This window comes from Pteropus alecto, unplaced genomic scaffold (assembly GCF_000325575.1).
Source record: "Pteropus alecto unplaced genomic scaffold, ASM32557v1 scaffold7, whole genome shotgun sequence".
In the NCBI taxonomy this organism is placed as follows: Eukaryota; Metazoa; Chordata; class Mammalia; order Chiroptera; family Pteropodidae; genus Pteropus; species Pteropus alecto.
This window is the reverse complement of record NW_006494614.1, coordinates 30,582,165-30,602,484: the sequence shown is the minus strand read 5'-3', so window position 1 is coordinate 30,602,484 and position 20,320 is coordinate 30,582,165. Positions and strand designations below refer to the sequence as shown.

The following is a 20,320-nucleotide window of genomic DNA, read 5'->3' as shown; positions in this document are numbered from 1 at the left end:
GAATGGGGCAAAAAAGAGTCATTATAAAATTTAGCCTCAATATTACACTTTCTACTTACTAGTAAAAAACAAAGATATATGCCAAGCAAGGTGGGTACACCTCTCTCTTCCCTGAAGAACAGGGATGCATAATTTTACTTCTTCTCTGTGTTAAGTCTAGAACAGAATATTAATAACAGGTGAAAGAAGTAAGGCAAGTTCCTTGTAAGAGTCTCTAGATTGAAAAAAAATGCAGCCCCAAAAGCTTCAGACAATTTAAAATTTGGATGGAGCTGTATCAAAATATTAGAAAAGAAATGAAGGCTTGCCAACAAGTGTACAGACTCAGAGACGTGAGGAGTACCAACGAACTCAGACACAGAATACGCCCTCTCAGAAAGCTGTCTAGAGGGATAAAGGTCTGGCTCAGCTCTCATAGTCTGTGAAGAAAGTTTAGCTTTGGAACTGAAACAAAAGGTAGCAATATAATTAAGTATGATGTCTCACTCTGAGTATGAGAGTGGAGGTTGAAAGGACAAAGAAAAAACAAACGAATGCAATAACAAAAATTTTGAGCCCCTTTTGTGCATTAATGATAATTTTTAAATGGTCCATCTCTGAAGTCAAGCTATAATCAGTCTTTTCAAGATTAGTCCCCAGGCCCTGAAGTTGCTGATAGGTCAACTTCAAAGTGATGCCATGATCCAAACTTGGGCCACAGCCCTTTTAGGAAATAAATATCTTGGCTCTATGCCATAATTGTTACACCTAATATAGCCTGCAACAGAAGTACATTAATAACACATATTTCAACAGCTAGAATTGATTTATTGCCAAGTTCGGAGTATTTTTATAAAGGTTTACCTGCTTTGCCCTCTTCCTTGCATCATCCAAAGATCTTCCTCTTTCCACTAACCGTTGAACTACTTTTTCCCATCGACTCTGTACACTGATAAGTAGATTCTTAATGAGGACAACATCTTGTTTCTGACTGAAATATTTCAGGTGGGTTCCAGTTTTATCCAGCTCTATTATCTGCTCACGGTGAGAATTTACTTCATTGGCAAAGACCTTTATCCAAAAAAAAAGAGAGTATATATAGAAACAAATGAAAATTTGATCTATCTTGAAAATGCTTCTGGTGTCATAAGCTGAAGCTATTTCAAAGGACAAAAGAATGTTTTCAAACTACCAAATTCATGCTTTTGTTACTAAAACAGCCTGCTGTCTAAAAAGGTCTGAAATCAGAATGCCATCCATCTGAGTTATAGCATACCTTGTGTTCATCGATTTGAAACAAGACGGTGTCCAAGATAAGACTTGGCCGAGAAGCTACATTTAGAGTCTGTTCAGCCTGGGTAAGCCAGTTGATGAAGTCTTGGAGAGAATTGTGGAACTCCATTGCTAAGTTAAGGGCCTCTTCCAGTTTAGTCTGCGAGGACAGATTATTTAGTATTTGATGATATAAGCCTCTCCCCCTTGCCCCCACCCCTGCCACGGCTCCAGTTTAACCACTCTCTGGCAGATTTCCTTCCCACCTTTTCTTTATTTATACATAATCTATACTACCTAAATAGTTTATAAATGTAATGGGCCTCCACTAAAATACTGGCAAACCAAACCCCTTGAAATATATAGTAAGAAGCATCTCACTGCAGCTAAAAAAATTTAATATATACTAAAATTTTGGTTTAGGGGCAATTAACCACAGAACACAATTACTAAACAATCTTCAGGAAAAAAAAAAAAAACTTGACATTTATACAATTAATTTCTGGGATCCAAATACTATGAAATATAGTTCTACTCTGTCAGTGAGATGCTTCTCATAGATTTTTGTTATGTAAGTACTTATTATATATACACAATTATCTCGTTCTCTTGATTTCCCTCTCTCCCTCTCCCTATATACAGCCTTTTGCTCATGAAGTGTGATTAGAATAGAATTATTTAACTATCCAGAATTCGAGTGGTTCACAAATTTAAAAATATACCTAGTAACACTGATCCATGATATACTTTTATCTGTTTCAATAGATTCCTTTAACTCAGTTCTTTTGAGTTAAGACAGAATACTATTTTCAACTGACCCCATGAAACCTCCTAATGTATACAAAAAGAATTTAAACAGGGATCATTAAAAATTGATCATGCTACTCAGAGATAAGGTAAAAACCCACGAAATAAAACAACTAAAACAGTGAATCATATTAATCAAGGCACATACTTTCCTTTCATTGAGTTTGGTTTCCACTGATTCCCATTTTTCTTTCAAGTTATTTATGTCTTGGTCAATATTTGTCTCTGCAGATTTGGGGCATCTTGCAAGCATCTGTTGGCCTTTCTGCATCAGACTCTTATATGTTTTTTCTTTAACATCAAAGGCAGCACAGATTTCCTAAATTGAGATATCCCCCCAAGTTATCTCATTTTTAAGATAATAAAATCTAAGAGTTCTTATCCCAAGTCATCAATCCCAAACCCCTTATCATATATACATCTCTATCCAGCATACAGAATAACTCCAATGCATTCAAACTTTTCACTATATTGAAATAACACCTAAACCTATAGCCATACCTTGTCTACCAAGAAATCTCAGAAATGCTGCTGTCATCAACAATCCTTCCTGGCATGATAAGGTTTTTGAAACAATATTTTAAATGATATCAAGAAAGGCTTCACTATACAGTGACCAATTAGCTCTGTGACCTTTGGCAAGTAAGTTAACCTACCTGAGCCTTGATTTCTTCCTCTATAAAGTGAGTTCTCTAAGTCTTTCCTTGAACTGTAATATTACAATGACTGTAATATTTTTTCTGTAAAATTTAATTCTGGGCTCAGAAGACATCCAGTGAATAGAAAGTTAAGACCCAGTACAGTGAGACATTTAAGTTGATTATTCAGACTTTGGAATCACAAAAGCCAAACTTGTGGTACTATGAGAATATTATTCTCATTTATAACATTTTTAAAGCTTCCAACTAGAATGCAGTGTGTATCTTTTATAGAGAAAATAAAAAAATACTGCTTAAACAAATTCAGAATTTAAAATCAATGAAACAACAGTTACATTCATGGAAAAAAATTAAGACCAGTTCTAGCCCAATGATTCAATTATAATGTAGTTCAAATCATAGCTCTTACTGAAAAATTATATATCCTATCTCTAACATTTTTGACTTTATAATTTTTAAAATTAAAATATAATTCATAAAAGTCATCCATTTTAGAGTGTACAATTCAGTGTTTTATTAGTATATTCACAAGAATGTGCAACCATCACTACTAATTCCAGAATACTTTATTGCTTCAAAAGTTTATAATCTGTTAAACCTTAAAAAAAAAAAACAAAAAAAAAACCCTGTCTAAACGTCTTTACAATATCACCTACTAAAAACTTTTAATCCTAAAGCAAAACTTTTAAATATAGCCAAATCTCACGAAACTGTGATACTTCAGTTTTCAGGTTTCCTTCATTTCTAACACAACCAAAGCACAAGAACAGTACTAAAAGTGTATTACAAATATTGATAACTCTTTATATTCTTTAAATTATGGAATTTCTATACTCTGACAAATTATGTAAGGTTATAACAAATTCATTTTAAATACCCCCCAGAAAAATAAGCTGATATTCTTCTAAAGATTAAATATTCTAAAAATAAGCTCTCTGCTTTTCAATATTTTTACTTATATCTTTCTACATTAACATTTCAAAATATTTGTCATTAGAGATTAATCCCAGATATGTCTGTTCAAGAATTCATTAAACTTATACTTTATGGACACTGTAATAGCTTTGCAGGTACTTAATTCTTAATAAGTGGAGTTTTAACGAGCTCCACGACAACATTAGACATCTGTTAAAGAATACAGACTTCAATGTGCAATGGCCCATTTCCTTTGTAGAAATAAAAGCTCTACTTTTATTTCATAAGATACTAATTGCTGGCATTTAAATATTTAAAAAAATATTATTTTCGATGCAAATTCACAAGTGTGAAAATTAGAAGATTAGTTTTCAAAATTTGAAACAGACTGCTTCTTTAAAAACTTTCAGAGCTGAATTATAATGGGAAATGAATAGGAAATGTGAATAAATCAAAGGCAGTCTAAATTTAATTTGTCAGTCCATACTTCCATGAAAGAAAGCCAAAGTCTGAAGTTTCATTATTTTTTCCTCCTTATCCTTAAGAGTTGGCAGTGCCACAGAATCTGAGTGGGAATAGCCCACAGGCACAATGCTCCAGATTGGACAATTAAGCAGAAGCCTCCTTTTGTCCATATCTTATATAGAGGTAAAATTGAAGATTCAGCCCCATCACCATTAAAAGAAACAAACAAGTAACTTTAATAGAACAAAAACATATTTTCCAGACTTCCATGAAACAAGTTGGGAAAACCATGCTTACAGCAATAATTTTTAAGTCAATTTTGATTACTTAAAAGGGATTTTTCTTTTCACTCAAGGTACAACAGTTTATAATTTACACAATATTTATTACTATCTGCACAAGTTTATGAGTTTATGGGAGAAGGTGTTTCTAAAAATGTCTAGATTTCTAAAACCTCGTTTCATATACTGACATACTAACCTTTGAAATAAAGAATAGGTTCTGACTTGAAAAATTTAATCAATAGTGTTTCTAGCACTTATACATAGAGATTTCTGGTGTAATACTATATATCCTTTAAACTTTCTCCCACAATTTATTTATCACCAGGGCCCACACAAAATGGTCAGTTTCTTAATCTGAGGCTAGAGCTGTAGGAAATAATATACTTACCATGTGGGCATTAAGCTGCTCCCTGGCTGTTTCTGGTAAACCTCCCAAAGGTTTAGATGCTAACAGATGGCGCTCCGTGTCAGTCAGCCACTGCTGCAAATCCTCAATTTCGCCATGGAACCCTTTGGCCTAGAATGAATGATAGAGAGTTTTCAGCTTGGGCCACAAACATCGTCACTTTCAAGCAGAAAACAAGGTTTAAACGATCCAGCCTGCTAAGCCTCTCTGGGCATTCTTAAAAACGGCCAGGTGCCACTAGATTGGCCTTGCCTTTCTTCTTCAGGAAAGCACTAGCAGATAAGACTATTACACTAAGAACTAGAGAGCTGTGTTCTCATCAGCACTCTTCTTTATCCCACTTATTTTTACTCTTCTCCTTGAGGTATAAAAATTAAACAAGGGTATGTTAACCAATGAAAGAATTCCATGCTATTTTGGTCCTGAAGGCTATAGAAAGTTTCAGAACTTATTCTCTTATTCACCTGGCGTAAGGCACCATCCAGCTGCTGCTTCCTTTGTTCTGTTTTTTCCAAAACATTTTGCCAGCGTTGATTTAAAACCTCTAACTTGTTCTGAAGGCTGCTTGCTTCTTCCCCTGCACTTGATTCAATTAGATCATTTCCTGCTTTATTAACAGCTTCCACTGTGGACTGATGGGCTAATACATCATTTTGGAGTACCTGAAAATATTAAAATAACACTATAGTTGCTAGTTTGTAACCAGTTAACATTGCTTTTAATGTAACTGTTTTATTTCCTGGTTATGAAACATTCGGAAACAAAAATATCACATACACAGAATTTTAATACTAATGAAGTTTTTAAATGATGGACATCTTTTCCTTTAACTTTACAACTTTCCTGTCTACCAACATCCCCTAAAATGATTATGTGAGACCACTGCAGGTTCTTCCCATTATAATAGCTTTGCAATTGATGATATTACATATCTAGAAATTATAATGAAAAGGATCTAAAAGTATTCATTTGACTCAAGTTCATTTTAATTGAACTTAATTTTTATGTCTTAAGCAATCTAAAAATTATTTATTTCTATGTATTCATTTGCAAACATAAAATTATTACATTTCTAAAATACACAGTGCCATGTTTTACAATTAGCACTCTAAAAGCAAAAAAAAATATCATAGGAGGACATTCTTTTATCTTCTCTTATTGGAATGGTGCTAGAATTAACTGCTAAGTTGACAGGACTCCTGGGAGGCCCTAACACTAATGGGAAAAAGGTTTATTTCACTATATATCAGGGATACTCAAGCCCAGCATTCCGAGGTTAGCTGTTCTTTTACTAGAAAATTCGCATATGAAATGCTAACTACAGATCCCAGTAAATAATGCCTTTCTATTCTATTATACAGTAGAAATATAAGAACAGATTAATAACACTTACATGCACTAAGGTGGGGCAAGAGTGGTAAGCGCAAAAAACAACCGCAAGGCTAAAAAGGTCAATTTCTTATGCTGAAAAGAATTACACTTTAAAGAACAACTATAGCTTAGTAATAGATTCCTTTCAAGAAGACAGTGGTTATGTTTTTAGAAGCCAGAAGAAATCTTCCTCTGATGTTAGTAAAAGTCGATGACGATCCTTCCCTTCACTCGCCCACTCAGGGTTATCAACAGGAAAGAAAAGAAACATCATCTCCTGTCCTAGGTAAGACATCTCATGTCTGGAGGGAGATCCAGCCCAAGGAGGATTCTCAGTGAGGGTGTGGCACTAACCATCTGCATTCAGTTTCTCTGACTGCCCTTTGATACATTAACAGTAGGAATCACTTTTAAAAGGTAAGATTTAAATTTTTCTCCCGGTCAAAATATAAAAAATAATTCTATACAATTCATTCTTCTAAATGGCCCAAGTCCTGTTATACAAGCCACAGCCCAAGAGCCAGAGAAAAAGGCAGGGGAGGGATGGAAATATCTCCTCTCTTCCTCCAGGAATGGTGCTGGCAACTCTAAGTCCTTTAACTTTGACCTTTGAGAAATGAAAGGAGAAAGACAGATAAACAGAAATAAAAGGTCCCTAACTCATCCCCCACCAAAACAATTGGATTAAGGCGCCTCATATTCCCACCTCATCTATATTCTACAAAGTTCCTGTCACTGATGTTTATGACTTTAAGGACAATTGCTAAGTTTATAAAATGTAAATGCTATAAACTCACACTATAAGAATAAACATATTTCTTTATATGCAGAGTCAATCTAACTAGTCATTATTGTTTCTAGCAAAGGTATAACATAGGTATTAAATAACAAAAATATTAATGATGCATAATAAGTTCTAACTGCTTAATCAAATATGTTTTGGGAGTAACTATATACATAGACAGAATGAGGTAAAAGAGAAGAAAAATTTAAATTAGGGAACAATTACGATGGGAAAAAGTATGAAAGAAGAAGGACTAAAGCAAGAATAGTCAAAACCTATACATCATGATCTTGAAGTATTAAAAACCTACCTTTTACTTTAAAATGCTTATATTCAATATGTAAAATAATTCAAACTTCTATCTGATAATCAGAGGAAACTTATATTAGGTTAGGATCTAGGACCTAACCTTAAATAAGCTACTACTATTAATGTGAATCTTGAAGTTCTATTAAAAACTGCTGAATATCAGAATAAACTCTACCGAGCATGTTTTATTCATTAAGCCCAATGACTTAAGAGATAGGGAATTTTCTATTAAGAATTATCAACCAGTGTCACAAAGATGACAACAATATAAAATTGTGTTGCATATATCTCAAGACAAAATTTTTCAATTAATAAGCTTTAAATCAAGTGCAGGACACATAAAAACTCCTTTAAACCTTTTGAACATGATATTAAAAAAAAATTCATAAAGAAAAGGACAAAAACATAAAAGCCACTGAAAAGTAAGAGACCAAGAGATAGAAAACAAACCTCAACATAATGAGAGAAGTACAGACAGATAGAAATATGTTAGACATGCCAAATAAGCAACAAGTGAAAGACCTACAAGGTTAAGAATGACCAGGAGAAAAACATACATATGACCTGCAGTAGAACATTTTGAATTTATGCCTTATTAGGGTATGCCCGACAACATTTAAAATCGTGCTACATTAATCCAATGACAGGTATAATCAGAGATTTAAATCTGCAGTGTTTGCCATGCAGCCCTAATAAAATGCACCCAGAAATTTCCCATCCTTGCTGTTTTTGATATTAACTGCCTTAAATAATGAGAAAAATATTTTGATTATAATCTTTTAAGAAGTATATTTTAAATAGTTAAACCTTTAGTTATGAATGTCAAATATGAACTTGCGTTCAAATTATAAACTTGAAAAATGCACAAAGAAGAAACATAAAAAAATTTGACGACATTAGAAATGCATAGAGAAGAAACAATATGCAGCAACAGCTCCTTACGTGATGCTTGGCAAGTTCAATTTCAATGGCCTTAGGGTCTCCTCCAATAGGTTTCTGTTCACTCAGCAAGCTCTCAGTGTGTGTCAGCCATGCCAACAGCTCATCCAGAGCATGCTGGAACTGCCCCAGTGCTAACAGAGCACCCTCCAGCTTATGCTACAGAAAAATGGAGAGGAAAAAAATCCATTTATGAATCTGGTATTATGAGTAACACACATTTATAAAACAAGGGTAAAAAATCAATTGTTTCATGCTGCTTATATCTGTAAGTATATACAATGAAACCAAATCATCACAAACTTCTACATTTTAGGTTTGAAATACTTTATGCTTAAAAAAAATGGCATGTGAGAAGCAGAAAGAATTAAGGGGCTTCAAACGTTTATGTACTTAATTACCCAAAGTTTATGTACATAAAATTAAATATATAATTTTACTCTGTAATAATTACTTTACATTAACGAAAGTCTTGGTATTTACCTGTCTGTTGATAATTCTTTCATCCAGACTATCCCATATCAATTTCAGTTCCATTAATGGGTCTTGCACAGTGTGTTTGTCACTTTCTTCTGTTACTTTCTTCAGCAAAAGCTCTGCTTGATGGTTCAGTCTTTCCATTTCTATCTGTTGTTGATAGGCCTCTGACTTAAATTGCTATTTTTTAAAGAGATAGATATACAAGGAAAATTTGTTACAAATCAGAAACTTTAAACAAAAAAAAATTCTATGGGTAAGATCTCTATTCTAATTCATACTTCTTACGAGGCAGGTGGTGGGGAGGCGAAGAGGGATAGAAATGTAACACATGGTTACCAATAAAAGATTATAGATAAAAAAAAGTATAAAGGAAATCTTTTCTCTTTATTCAATGTTTTCTGATGGAAAGATGTTTCTCTTTATAATTTTGACATCTCACTTTTGTTCTCGACAAGAAATTAACAAATTTCAAGGAGAACTTACTCTAATATCTAATTACATATATTTAATAAATGAGTTTTGAAATAAAGGAAAGAAGAAAATAAAATACATATTGACGTATGTGAAACCCAGAAATAATTACCTCTAAGAAACTCAAATTAATATTTCTTCCTCAAAAAACATACCACATCTTGCATCCACTGAACAGCTGATGTTTTCCGTACTTCTGCTGTGTTCACTAATATTTAGTTATTCCTATGCCTCACCCACTGCTGCCACCGAACAACATCTTTCACTCTCCTGGTGCTTACTGACACATATTCAATCATCTTGGCTTTGCCAACCGACACAGGTTAACAAATGGGTGCTTGTAATAGGAAACTGTTCTTTCATAAAATATTTAGGTTAATGTATAATAGTAAATAATTGAATAGTAAGTAATTAATGACTAAGCAGTACCTTAATATTTTCAAACATGAAAATAATAATTAAAAAATAATAACTAAAGCATAGTGAACACTTGCTATGTTCTATCTATTCTCAACAAATTTATAAAGAAAATACTTTTATCTTCAATTTAAGTTAAGGATACAGAAGTGAGAGCAGTTAGGTAACTTTCCCAAGGTCATTTAGTTAGTAAGTGGATGAACTGGGATGTAATCTCAGACAACCTGATTTCAGAGCGAGCACACCTAACCAAGCCGCCTGCTATATGAAAACCACTGAGATATATGCAAATATCCAAAATAAATTCTCCTCCACACCTGAAGGTATATATATATAAGGTATATATTTTGTGTTACTACATGATCAGATGAAGTTTTTTAAAAATCTCAATCTAATGATGGTAACAGTAAAATTCTCTAAAAAAACAAAAAACAAAACCCACATCTTTTTCTAAATGAACTACTTTATATCACACTTGGAGTTGAAAATGCTACCATTCTAAAGCCAAATAATAATTTTATATAAAAACCTAGTAGAGTCCATTGAAAATGGTGTAATGTCTGTGGATGGATGCTTAGGAAGAAAATAGCTGACCCCGCTTTGATAAATATTCCGTAGAAGAATTCAAAGAGGAAACAGTCCAGCCATTTTTACAGGTGGAGATCAAGAACCACAAAAGGAAAAATTACAGAGAAAAGTAGATGGAAAACAACAAACATTTACAAAACAAACATTTTGAGAAACACAATTATACTATGGATGCTTCTTTAGCCTGTGAGAAATGATGAATTACTCTGAATACAGTGAAGAAAATAAAAATGTTGTTATATGTATATTGATGATAATAATATACTACTGAATAATAAAGTTATAAAAATCCTTAAAGTATAATCTACATATGTATAAAATACACACACACACACACACACACACACTCCCCATACCTCATCCTGCCCCAGCATGAGAATATTTGAAAGGCTATAAATCATATCTTAAGAATGGTTGCCTCTTATGGGTACATAATATTTTGGGTGAGTTTTAAAAAGCCACCTTTTTGATTCTTTGTATTTTCTGATTTTTCTATAATAAACACAGGTATTGATTTACTAAAAAGAAAACTACTAATATTTATATCCTTTATTTAAGGACCTCCTATACACTGCTTATTAGGTTCAGGCATTATATTAAACCGGTTTCATGATCAAAATGTAATACTTCAATTACATAAAATAAATTTGTGTAAAGAATCCCGTGAATAAAAAACTTAAATATGCAAAATCTTTTAGTTAGCCCCTACTCATACCTTTAGCTCTTCAATCTGCTGCTTTACAGTTTCAAGATCTGTTCCAATTGGAGACATTGAAGCTAATTTACCACCTGCAATATCTACCCAGTCAAATATTGCCTGTAAAACACATTAGTCCACGTGTTATTATAACAGTACATTTGAAATTGCTACATCTTGGTGTTAAAGTATAATCATAAATCTGTGAAGATATTATACAATGAACATATTTTACAAATAATCTGGCCCATCTAAATAAGTAAAAGCAACAATAAACTGAAACAGTTGTCCAAAATACTCAATAGATGTAGCCTCCAATTCTGCAGCCAAGTTTGCAAAGGAAATTCTATCTTGAATAGGATCTTAGAATCTTAACTTTTTTAAAAAACTCATTTTAAAAAAGTTTTATAAATTCAGTCACATGAAATAAAATTCTCTATGCTCTCTCGTGTCTGTCTAAAACCAGACTGTGTAAATATATTGAAAGAAAAAGATTCGAACCAACTGCTTATTCAAATAATCAAGTAGTTTACTGTTTGGCACTTGAGGAAAATATATGGCTCAGCTAAACCGTTGCATATTATTTAGATTAGCACTAAAATCCTGCACATATAATGATTAAGACCATTATTCTGAACTGCAAGACAGACTTCAAAATCTGTTTCTCTTGTCCTTTTTAGGTAATATAAACATTCTAAAAAGGCTCAACTGACATTTTTTTCAGGTACTAAATACACAAAATTATTTTGCACTTTAATGAAGGTGTCAGACCATATTGCAGGGGGGAAAAAATCCTAGGAAAATATCTGGAATTTTAAAGTTATCATTCATAAACCCTAAGAACTTAAGCAAACCTGGAAAATAAAATTTATTTTGTATTACAATTAACCTTGAAACCTCTAGGACTTCCGGAGCTTTTAACCTCTAGCTACAGCTAGCCAAAGCTATTTAATAAGGCAAGTTGCCCTTCATGCCCACAGAGGATGCTTCTAGCTGTGACGGGCCTTGTTTTCTCAGCAGTGATAAGTCACAGTGTCTAGCCAGTGGCCTCCTATGGTTAATGGCTCCTGTGGTCAAATGACTGCAAGTGGTGACAGTGCCATCTCTAGCCATGAAGGAGGGCACAAATCAATGACTTATCAAAGTATGAAAATCATGACTTGGCCTCACAGACCTAGGGCTGAAGCTTGATTAAGTTAATTGGCCACCGAAACCCGATCACTAAGTTATCACTTTGGTTAAAAAAAAGGGAGGGACAGATGGGATAAAATTACAACAAGGTCTTATTTGTAGTGAATTTTTCATCTATTTCCAAAATTCGAAACACTTTTTAGCTGGCATAGAGCCTGGCTTATGATATTTATTTTTGCAAATATAGAAATGGAGTGGCATAATAAAAAGGAAAAGATGTTCTCATCTGAGCTTTAAAAATAATATTCACTTGGTATTATGGAAATACTTAGAAAGGCTTTTTTCCATATGGTAGGAGGGATGAAAGGTTAAATTCTTGCCAGCCTTAAAGTCGGGAAATGGAATAAGGTTAAAGAAGGTAGGGATCTGAATTGACCTCAACTGATGAGATAATTTTTAAATTAAAACTTAAAAAATAATGGTTAGTGAACTGAATGAGAACCTTGAAGGGATGTGAAAAATAACTATTAAAAAAATTATATATACAAAAAAGAGGAAAACATTTTTTACACCACAGATTATGACCTAATAAAATAGAAATCTATTTTAGTTCATGGGGGAACAGCGGCTCTGAGTTGAATTTCCTTACTTCTGACTTTAGTTAAACTTGGTGATATTTTTAGATAGTGTTTACTCCTTTTACCTTAATCCACTCAACTTTAGCACAGAACTCAGATTCAGTTCCATTTCACTGTCTGGTGCTGAGCCATTTGTGAAAAATACTATGTGAGAACATTTACTTTCACTTAAAAAAATTAAAATACTTCTTTTCAAAGTAAATGTCACTGAATGTGTATATAAAAATGTGTTTAGATGTGTACATATTTTTCAAGTGTCAGAAATACCTTCTAAAAGGCAAAACATCAATGGAAGTAGACAAGGAAATTACACACAATTGCAGCCAACGGGATGATGCCAATGTATAAATTTGTAGACATCAATTAACACGATTCTTTCTTCCAGCAGACACATTATAATCCTTTTACCTGCAGTCCATCCTGGTACTGAACAGCAGCCTGCATCGCCTCCTCAAGTCTGTCCACTCTGTCTTTCCAAGCTTTATTTAGAGAATCCCATGCTGAATTTAACTACAATATAAATATTAGAAGAACTCTTTTAATGTCATACATTTTCAACTACTTCTATCAAATATGCTTAGTTAATAAAATCTTCAAAAAAAAAATTCTGATAAGAGTAAACAACATGCTAGTCGTACCTCATCTATACTCTTCTTGACAATGGGTTTATCAGGTTCCCCACACGCAGAAATGAGTTCAGAACCCAGGTTAATAACAATATCCAGCTCTTCCTGCAGTCCATCGATTTCTTCCCTTATGGACTAGAATAAGAAATAGCAGCCTTAGAGTTTTAAGCAAAACCACACTGAAACTAAAAAGATGCACTCAGATATTAACGACAGTTATTTCTAGGGGTTGAGATTACGGTCAATTTTTATTTTCTTCCCGTTTTCTAAGTTTCTGCAATAAATTTTTTCAAAGAGAAAACAGAAGAATATTTTAAAGAAAAAACAGCATCCTTTGAGTAACGAATATTAAACGTTTATTACACACGATATTTAGGAAATAATTCTACATAAAAAATATCGAAACAAAGTTTTAAAAAAATATCAACAATACTGAAAAGCATAGAAAGACATTTTGCTTTTCAAACCGACTAGTATGGCAATACACGTTTAAAATAGACTTTTGTAAAACATAAGTTCAAAGACCTCACACAAGATAATATATTTATTTAGTAGATTTAGGATAATCTAGCTCTGGATTTGTATTTTTACCCTAGGACATGTAAGCTGTCAAAAACAAAAACAAAAACAAAAAAACAAACAAACAAAAAACAACCCTGTGACAGAAATGCAGTATTCTACCTTTACTTTCATCTTCTTGGTTCAATATATTTCTTAATTCAAGAAGCCTTTACCAAGAATGAAATAAGCCCTAAACTAGGCATTGAGAATACAAAGAAAAAACAGATATATAACTATTCCACTCAAGGGGCTCTGGGTCTATTAGGAAAGGCAAGGTATAATCAATGATAAGTCATTAGTACGTGCCTTTGCATGAGGAAAGTATTACAGGAACACAGACTAACACTGCTAAGTACACGAGAAAATATTTTACATGAATGGTAACAATCCAACTGAACCTTGAAGTTTAAGCAGCATTTGCCAGAAGAGTGACAAGAGGTGCATTCTAGAATGAAGAAATAAAATTTGCCAAGATAACAGATGCTAGAAAGAGCCGGCAGTTTGGGCAAAAGCCACTTCGTGTATCAGAAGAGAAGGAGCTTCATAAAGAAGCAGTAGGGAAAAAATGGCTTTGGAAATATAGGCATGGGCTAGGCTAGGATGTAAATGACCGATACCCTATACTAGGGAGTTCAGACTTTAGGGAGTAGGCAGTGATGCTTCTGGGGTTTTAAGCAGCAACAAGATAAGAACAGATCTAGAGATGACTGGAAGCAAAGTTAGAGGCCTGGCAAGGAAAGAGACTCTGCAGGCAAGGACACCACTTCTGGACTACTTTAGAAACCTCCCCCCAAAATGGGGGAAAAATGAGAGGAAGAGAGATAGGGAAGGAGGGAGCGGGGAAAAGGGGAGGGACGAAGAGAGAGGGGAAAAGGAGAGAGAGAGAGAGAGAGAGAGAGAGAGAGAGAGAGAGAGAGAAATAAGGCCCCAAAACAAGGCAGGAGCAGTGGGAATTGAGAGAATCTTTTAAAATATACTCTAAGTGACATTTGTGGGTGTATTCTATCTCCTACTATATCACTATGCATTCTACTTTCAGAACTAAATATAAATCTTAATAGAGTAATTCTGAATATTTACCAAAGGAATCCAGTTTACATTGTACTACAACTAATTTAACTTTAAATGAAATATTCTGCTTACCTCTGCTGCTTCTTGCTGTTGTTTCACTACTGAGGGATCAATTCCAGGATCCTCCAGATCCCGGATGAAATCTTGAGTATCTTTAGTGGTAACTACCAACGACATGTGATCACACCAGAACTTTTCTGCTAATTCCATTACATCCAGTAGTTTGGCTTCCCTTTCTTCCACCAGTGTGTGTATGTTCTCCCAAATGAAAACCATTTGGTCGAGCTTATCCTGAACAGCTAAGGAGCAAAAACAATATCAAAAAGGCAGTATGTTAGCCTCATTTAAGCCATGAAACACAATATTTGGGTTCACGCAGGAACAATGATTCAATTTAATAAGTATCTAAAACTGGAACAAATTTTAGATGGACCCTGTCTAGTGGGCATCACTGGGCTCAACAGCCTGTTCCAGACAAATGTAAGATCTGAGAGTGTCCTGTTCCTCCTGAACCAAGGTTCTTCCTGACAAAAGTGGATGCTCCAAGGAAGGTGAGCTCAGAGTAGACCTAAGTCCACTGTATTCCAAGTTCACCAAGGCTGGCCTTCATTCCAAGGAAAGCAAAATAACCATCTAAGTGTCTCCATTATGCTCTCCGAATCAAGAACAAAGGCATCTGTTCAGTCCCAGGAATATAACAACATAGGATATGTATTTTGGGCTTGTTTCCAGAGTACCCTCAACATGAATTTCCACTGACTTACGCACATGCTTTTTCTTTCTACCCCCAGCTCTTATCTTTACAATGGTTGCCATTTCTGTGACTATGGGATACAGTAGCCATTATGTAAGGCAGTGTAGTCATTAATGAGAAAAAAAAAAATCCCTAGGTTTGGTCTTAGTGGCATTATGCTTTGACCAACTGGCTTAAAAGGTCCAGAGAATGCATGGTTTTTGTATAATGGCACACTTCGAATTTAACCGACTGATTTCACAAACACAGGAAAACATTCACAAGGGATTTATGTACACAGCCTTTCCACCCCAAACACGTCATATTTGTAATACCTTTTCTAAAGTCTGGCATCTAGATATGCAACTGGATTGTCGGTAAACAGCATGAACATTCAGAATTGTTTTAAAAGTAAAGATCAATTGTTTCCTTATCCTGAAATGATTACCTTTGGCAGATATGTCTTTATCGGTGCCCCCAGATCGAGCAATCATTTCCTCTCCCCTCTGTTTAAGAGTTTCATACAATGGCTGTAGCTTCTCCATGTCTACTGACACGTTCTTGTTTTCACTGATCTGCTCCTTAATCTTCTCCACCTCAGCAGAGATGGAGGGCGGCTGCCTCAAGCGCTCCACGACACGATCCAGGCTCTCCAGAATCTGGTCGATCTTGTCATGAAACTGGTGGTAAAGCAAATGAATCATTTACATGGAAAAGATGTGACACCGAATGTGAAATTTAAATTAAAAAAAAAAAAAAATCCATTTAATGTCATCATCAAGAACTAAATCTTAATCCCTTTGTTAACAGACCTATCCAAAGAGCTATACCCAGCTGGTGTAGCAAGACATCCCAAAATCACGATTTAAATGCACTCCTGTGCGCCGCACAATTTAATGTAGACTGGACTGTTTCTTGCAAATAATTGAGTGTATTCATTAAGAAATGGTATCTGTTAACATATAGCTGGGCCACCTGTCAGCAGCATCTTATCTACTGCTTTATCTTTTATCTTAATTCAAATTAATTTTTAAAATTTAGTTAAAAATTTAAAAAATTAAAAATTTTAATAATCCAAGTATTTGCCTGTCAGACTGTTTTATTCACTTTTACTGATTACTCTGCAATCCTAAAAAAAGTTATATTAATAAATGTAAAATTCATTGGCAGTTTTGGTTAGATTAAAGGGATTTCTTAAGTTATGAGTTTCTTGGACTGAAAAATGTAAAACATTAAACAAAACAAAACCTCCTCCGACGATGTAATACAAGTTTGTATTTAATTCATGGTCAAACACATAATCAAATTCGTGAAAGAATTTTAAACTTTTGTTTGCAAAGCTATCATAGACAATGAAGCAAAGTTACAAAAACTCGTTCACTCACAGATACTACAGTAGCCTCAACATTAAAAGAATTATCACTCGGGATTATAGGAAACGAACCACTCTCATGTCAGTATATTGAATAATAAAAACCAACCCTCGAAAATGGGAAATCTGTAAGTAATTACAAATTCAAATTTCTAAAAAAAAAGATATCTTCAAAAAAGAAAAAAAATCATTTTCTGACTTTATATATTTTTCTTCTTATTTGGCCTATGATTCTTTCTTTCTTATTGCCTTCCTGAAAGTATTTTATTAATAATGATAATATGCTTTCTTTTATCTTGGCAAATATTGCATACTACTCTGGATGGACACTTACTTAAACATTTGGACAATGATGACAACTGTGTGTTTCTAAAGTCACTGAAACATTTTTTACTGTATTTATAAGCAGGCAAGAAATATAAGGACTGGACTCAAGCAAGTATCACCTCTGAGAGGCCAAGACATCCGTACTCAAAGATAATATAGTGAAATCATTTTAGTTGAAATTTAATCAGGATATCCCAGAAAACGTCTTTATGTGCTCCACTGTTTCCTATGTGGAAGAACTCAGTCATATTTCTGGTGTAAATGAGTACCTGAGTAGACTGAGAAATGGCTTCATCCAGGGCCACCGCTCGCTTTTTGACATCTTCTTTAATTTGGCTGTAAAGGGTGTCAGCTGCCACATACTTCTCTTGGATGGAAAAGCCTTCCTCCGGGCTCAATTCCAATAACTGCGGCCCTGTTTTGTTCATCTTATCTATATGAGGCTTGTGTTCAGCTATCAACTCTCGCAGTTGCTATAACAAACCAAACAGCTTCTCAGTATCTCAGGGTCACACCTCCATATTATAGCTGTCTACATCCCCGATGCATCCAGCTGGCAAGAAACTCTAAACAACACCCTCCCAACACAAGGCATTTAACACATGATGGCTCACACAACTCGCTGTCAGAAAAAAACGCCCCCAACACAAAAATTAAACAACAGTCTGGTCATGTCAAAATCCCTTTAAGAGTACACACAAATATATTGGTTGAGTGAAATAATGAATCCCAGTTCATTATGCATTTCATACCATAAGACATTCTGACAACAGTATTAGCCAAGGGTCATACAGCATAAAAGGATTCTGAACTTATTCTATGTCCCCAACCTACAGAGACCAAGCCATAACCCTTGGTGTCCCCTTATGCACAATCATGATATGTACAAAAGTATTTTAAAGAAAGAAGGAAGGAAAAAAGGAAGGAAAGAAGAGGGAAGGAAGGAAGGAAGGAAGGAAGGAAGGAAGGAAGGAAGGAAGGAAGGAAGAAAGGAAGGAAGGACGGACGGACAGAAAGAAGAAAAGAAGAGAAAAAGGAAGGAAGTGGAAGAAACAGTAGAAGGCAGACACAATGCTTAAAGGAAAAAAAAAAAAGAAACTAAAGATAAAGGGAGATGTAAGCCCACAAGGCATTGTAATCATATGTAAACCAGTATAAAATGTGTACATGTATATTATATTATATATGTATGTATTATTCTATGTACATATATATTTATCATTTTTACATAGGAATGAATCTATTTGTATTTATTTTTAAATGTTTACGACTGCAAGGGTACTCAATCTATCCTATACCTAGCTATATACTGAACATCATTAAGTATATTTAAGGAAAAACATGTGACATGAATATTTTGTATAATATCGTCTACTCAAGAGATACAATGACATTTATACTAATGAGTGGGTGTGAAATCCAAATGGAGCCCCATTACTTCTAGAGAGCCACATATATCTGGAATATCTGCACTTAATGGAACCCAGGCCCTCCACCTGAGCAGTTTTTCAAGGGCCAAATCCAAAACCACTCTCAGGAGAAGATCTGTCTTTGCCTGCAGGTTCCTCTGAGGCTGACCTCCATGCAGCACTGAGAAGTCTCTCATTTATACATTATTCATTTTGTTCCCTTATCAGCAGTTCCTCAACCTCACTAGAAGGTATTCTACAAACTGTTTGCTCTCTAGCCCCCAATAAAAGCTTCTCTGTGAAAAATTATATTCAGGAAATTATATTCCAGAGAAAAGCTACCAAACTTTTCCTGCAAATATTTTAATTTCTATCATTCATCAAGAGGAATCACCAGGATGGCCATCTACATGGATTTTTATTGAAAGTGCCCATTGAAATAAGTCATACAAATTATTTTGAAAATTACTGAGGAAACTGGTTCATTACATCACTAATAATCCCCAATGTGATATGCTATCTTTCCAGTTTTTCTGCAGGTGGTCTCAAAACTCTTTTGGAAAAGAGCTGAATCAATACGAAGTCAATTTTTTTAAAAAGGAGAAGGGTCTAATCGAATGTGCTGCACATAGAATGTGGGAGGGTCATATCTGCATTCTAGCTTCTGGATAGTCCAGGCTGAGATTTTATTTTTGTTTCATATTATTAGATTGTATCTTCGTGCCGCTTTACAGAATGAAGGTGGTGATGGTAATGTTGGCTAATACACGATCTCATGGAAAAGGAATGTGTTATTCTATAAGGCATGTTTGTAAAATAAGCTCACACTTTAAGTTATCAAGAGAATTCCAAGTAAAATGAGAGATTTAGGATTTCCTGACTTGCCTAGAGTCTAAGTAGACCTTATCCATGTAGCACCACTATGAGACATCTTTGCCTGAGAAGTAGTGGCTGAGCCTTTGTAAGACCATTCTGTGACAAACAAGAGAACACCTACTAGATGCTTACTTGGGTGTATGTGAGTGCATGGAGAAAGGGCCCCATAGAAGATGTCTGTTGACTCATATGTAACAAAATGATTCTTGGCAACATACTGTCATAAGAGTCCAGTGATGCTGGAGATACCTGGTGTAACCTCAAGATATCTACCACTTGCTAGCATGGCTTTTGGAGCCTTTTTTTTTTTTTCACTTCTGGCTAGAATGAGCTAGAAGATATTCCAAAAATAGCTGAAGAGGATATTGTAAAGCTCAGAATAATGGCCATTCTAGGAGGTGCCAAATATTCTGAACAATTTAGTTTGAACAATTTGAAGACTTGGCTACTAAGTTTTGTGGTTGCCTTTATATATAAAATCATAAATTTGTTTTGAAAGCTGGAAAATTATGCAAAAAAAAATTAGCTCGATTCTGAAATTTTCAGTTTAATAATAATATTCGATATTATACTAGAAACATAGCTACTCAAATCTCATCTCAGAAGAGAAAAAAGTATCTATGAAACATTCTATATTAAAAATTATTCAGTGGGTAGGCATCAGGATTTCTGCCACAAATAAACCTTTATACTAAAATTCAATTCAATTCTACATAGTTTGTACCTTTCTCCT

General features: G+C 34.3%; 1 protein-coding gene across 1 annotated transcript in view; it reads right to left on the bottom strand.

Annotated features, from left to right (window-relative positions):
- LOC102889885 (dystonin) overlaps positions 1–20,320 on the bottom strand; it is a 401,789-nt gene that overhangs the window by 31,352 nt on the left and 350,117 nt on the right. Inside the window, exons 72-84 of the mRNA XM_025042814.1 lie at positions 17,572–17,775; positions 16,052–16,283; positions 14,943–15,169; positions 13,251–13,373; positions 13,021–13,122; positions 10,862–10,963; positions 8,674–8,847; positions 8,194–8,349; positions 5,252–5,449; positions 4,770–4,898; positions 2,207–2,377; positions 1,256–1,411; positions 844–1,050 (exon numbers count right to left, since the gene is read on the bottom strand). Coding sequence (XP_024898582.1) covers positions 844–1,050; positions 1,256–1,411; positions 2,207–2,377; positions 4,770–4,898; positions 5,252–5,449; positions 8,194–8,349; positions 8,674–8,847; positions 10,862–10,963; positions 13,021–13,122; positions 13,251–13,373; positions 14,943–15,169; positions 16,052–16,283; positions 17,572–17,775 — 2,181 coding nt within the window. The remainder of the gene's footprint in view (positions 1–843; positions 1,051–1,255; positions 1,412–2,206; positions 2,378–4,769; positions 4,899–5,251; positions 5,450–8,193; positions 8,350–8,673; positions 8,848–10,861; positions 10,964–13,020; positions 13,123–13,250; positions 13,374–14,942; positions 15,170–16,051; positions 16,284–17,571; positions 17,776–20,320) is intronic.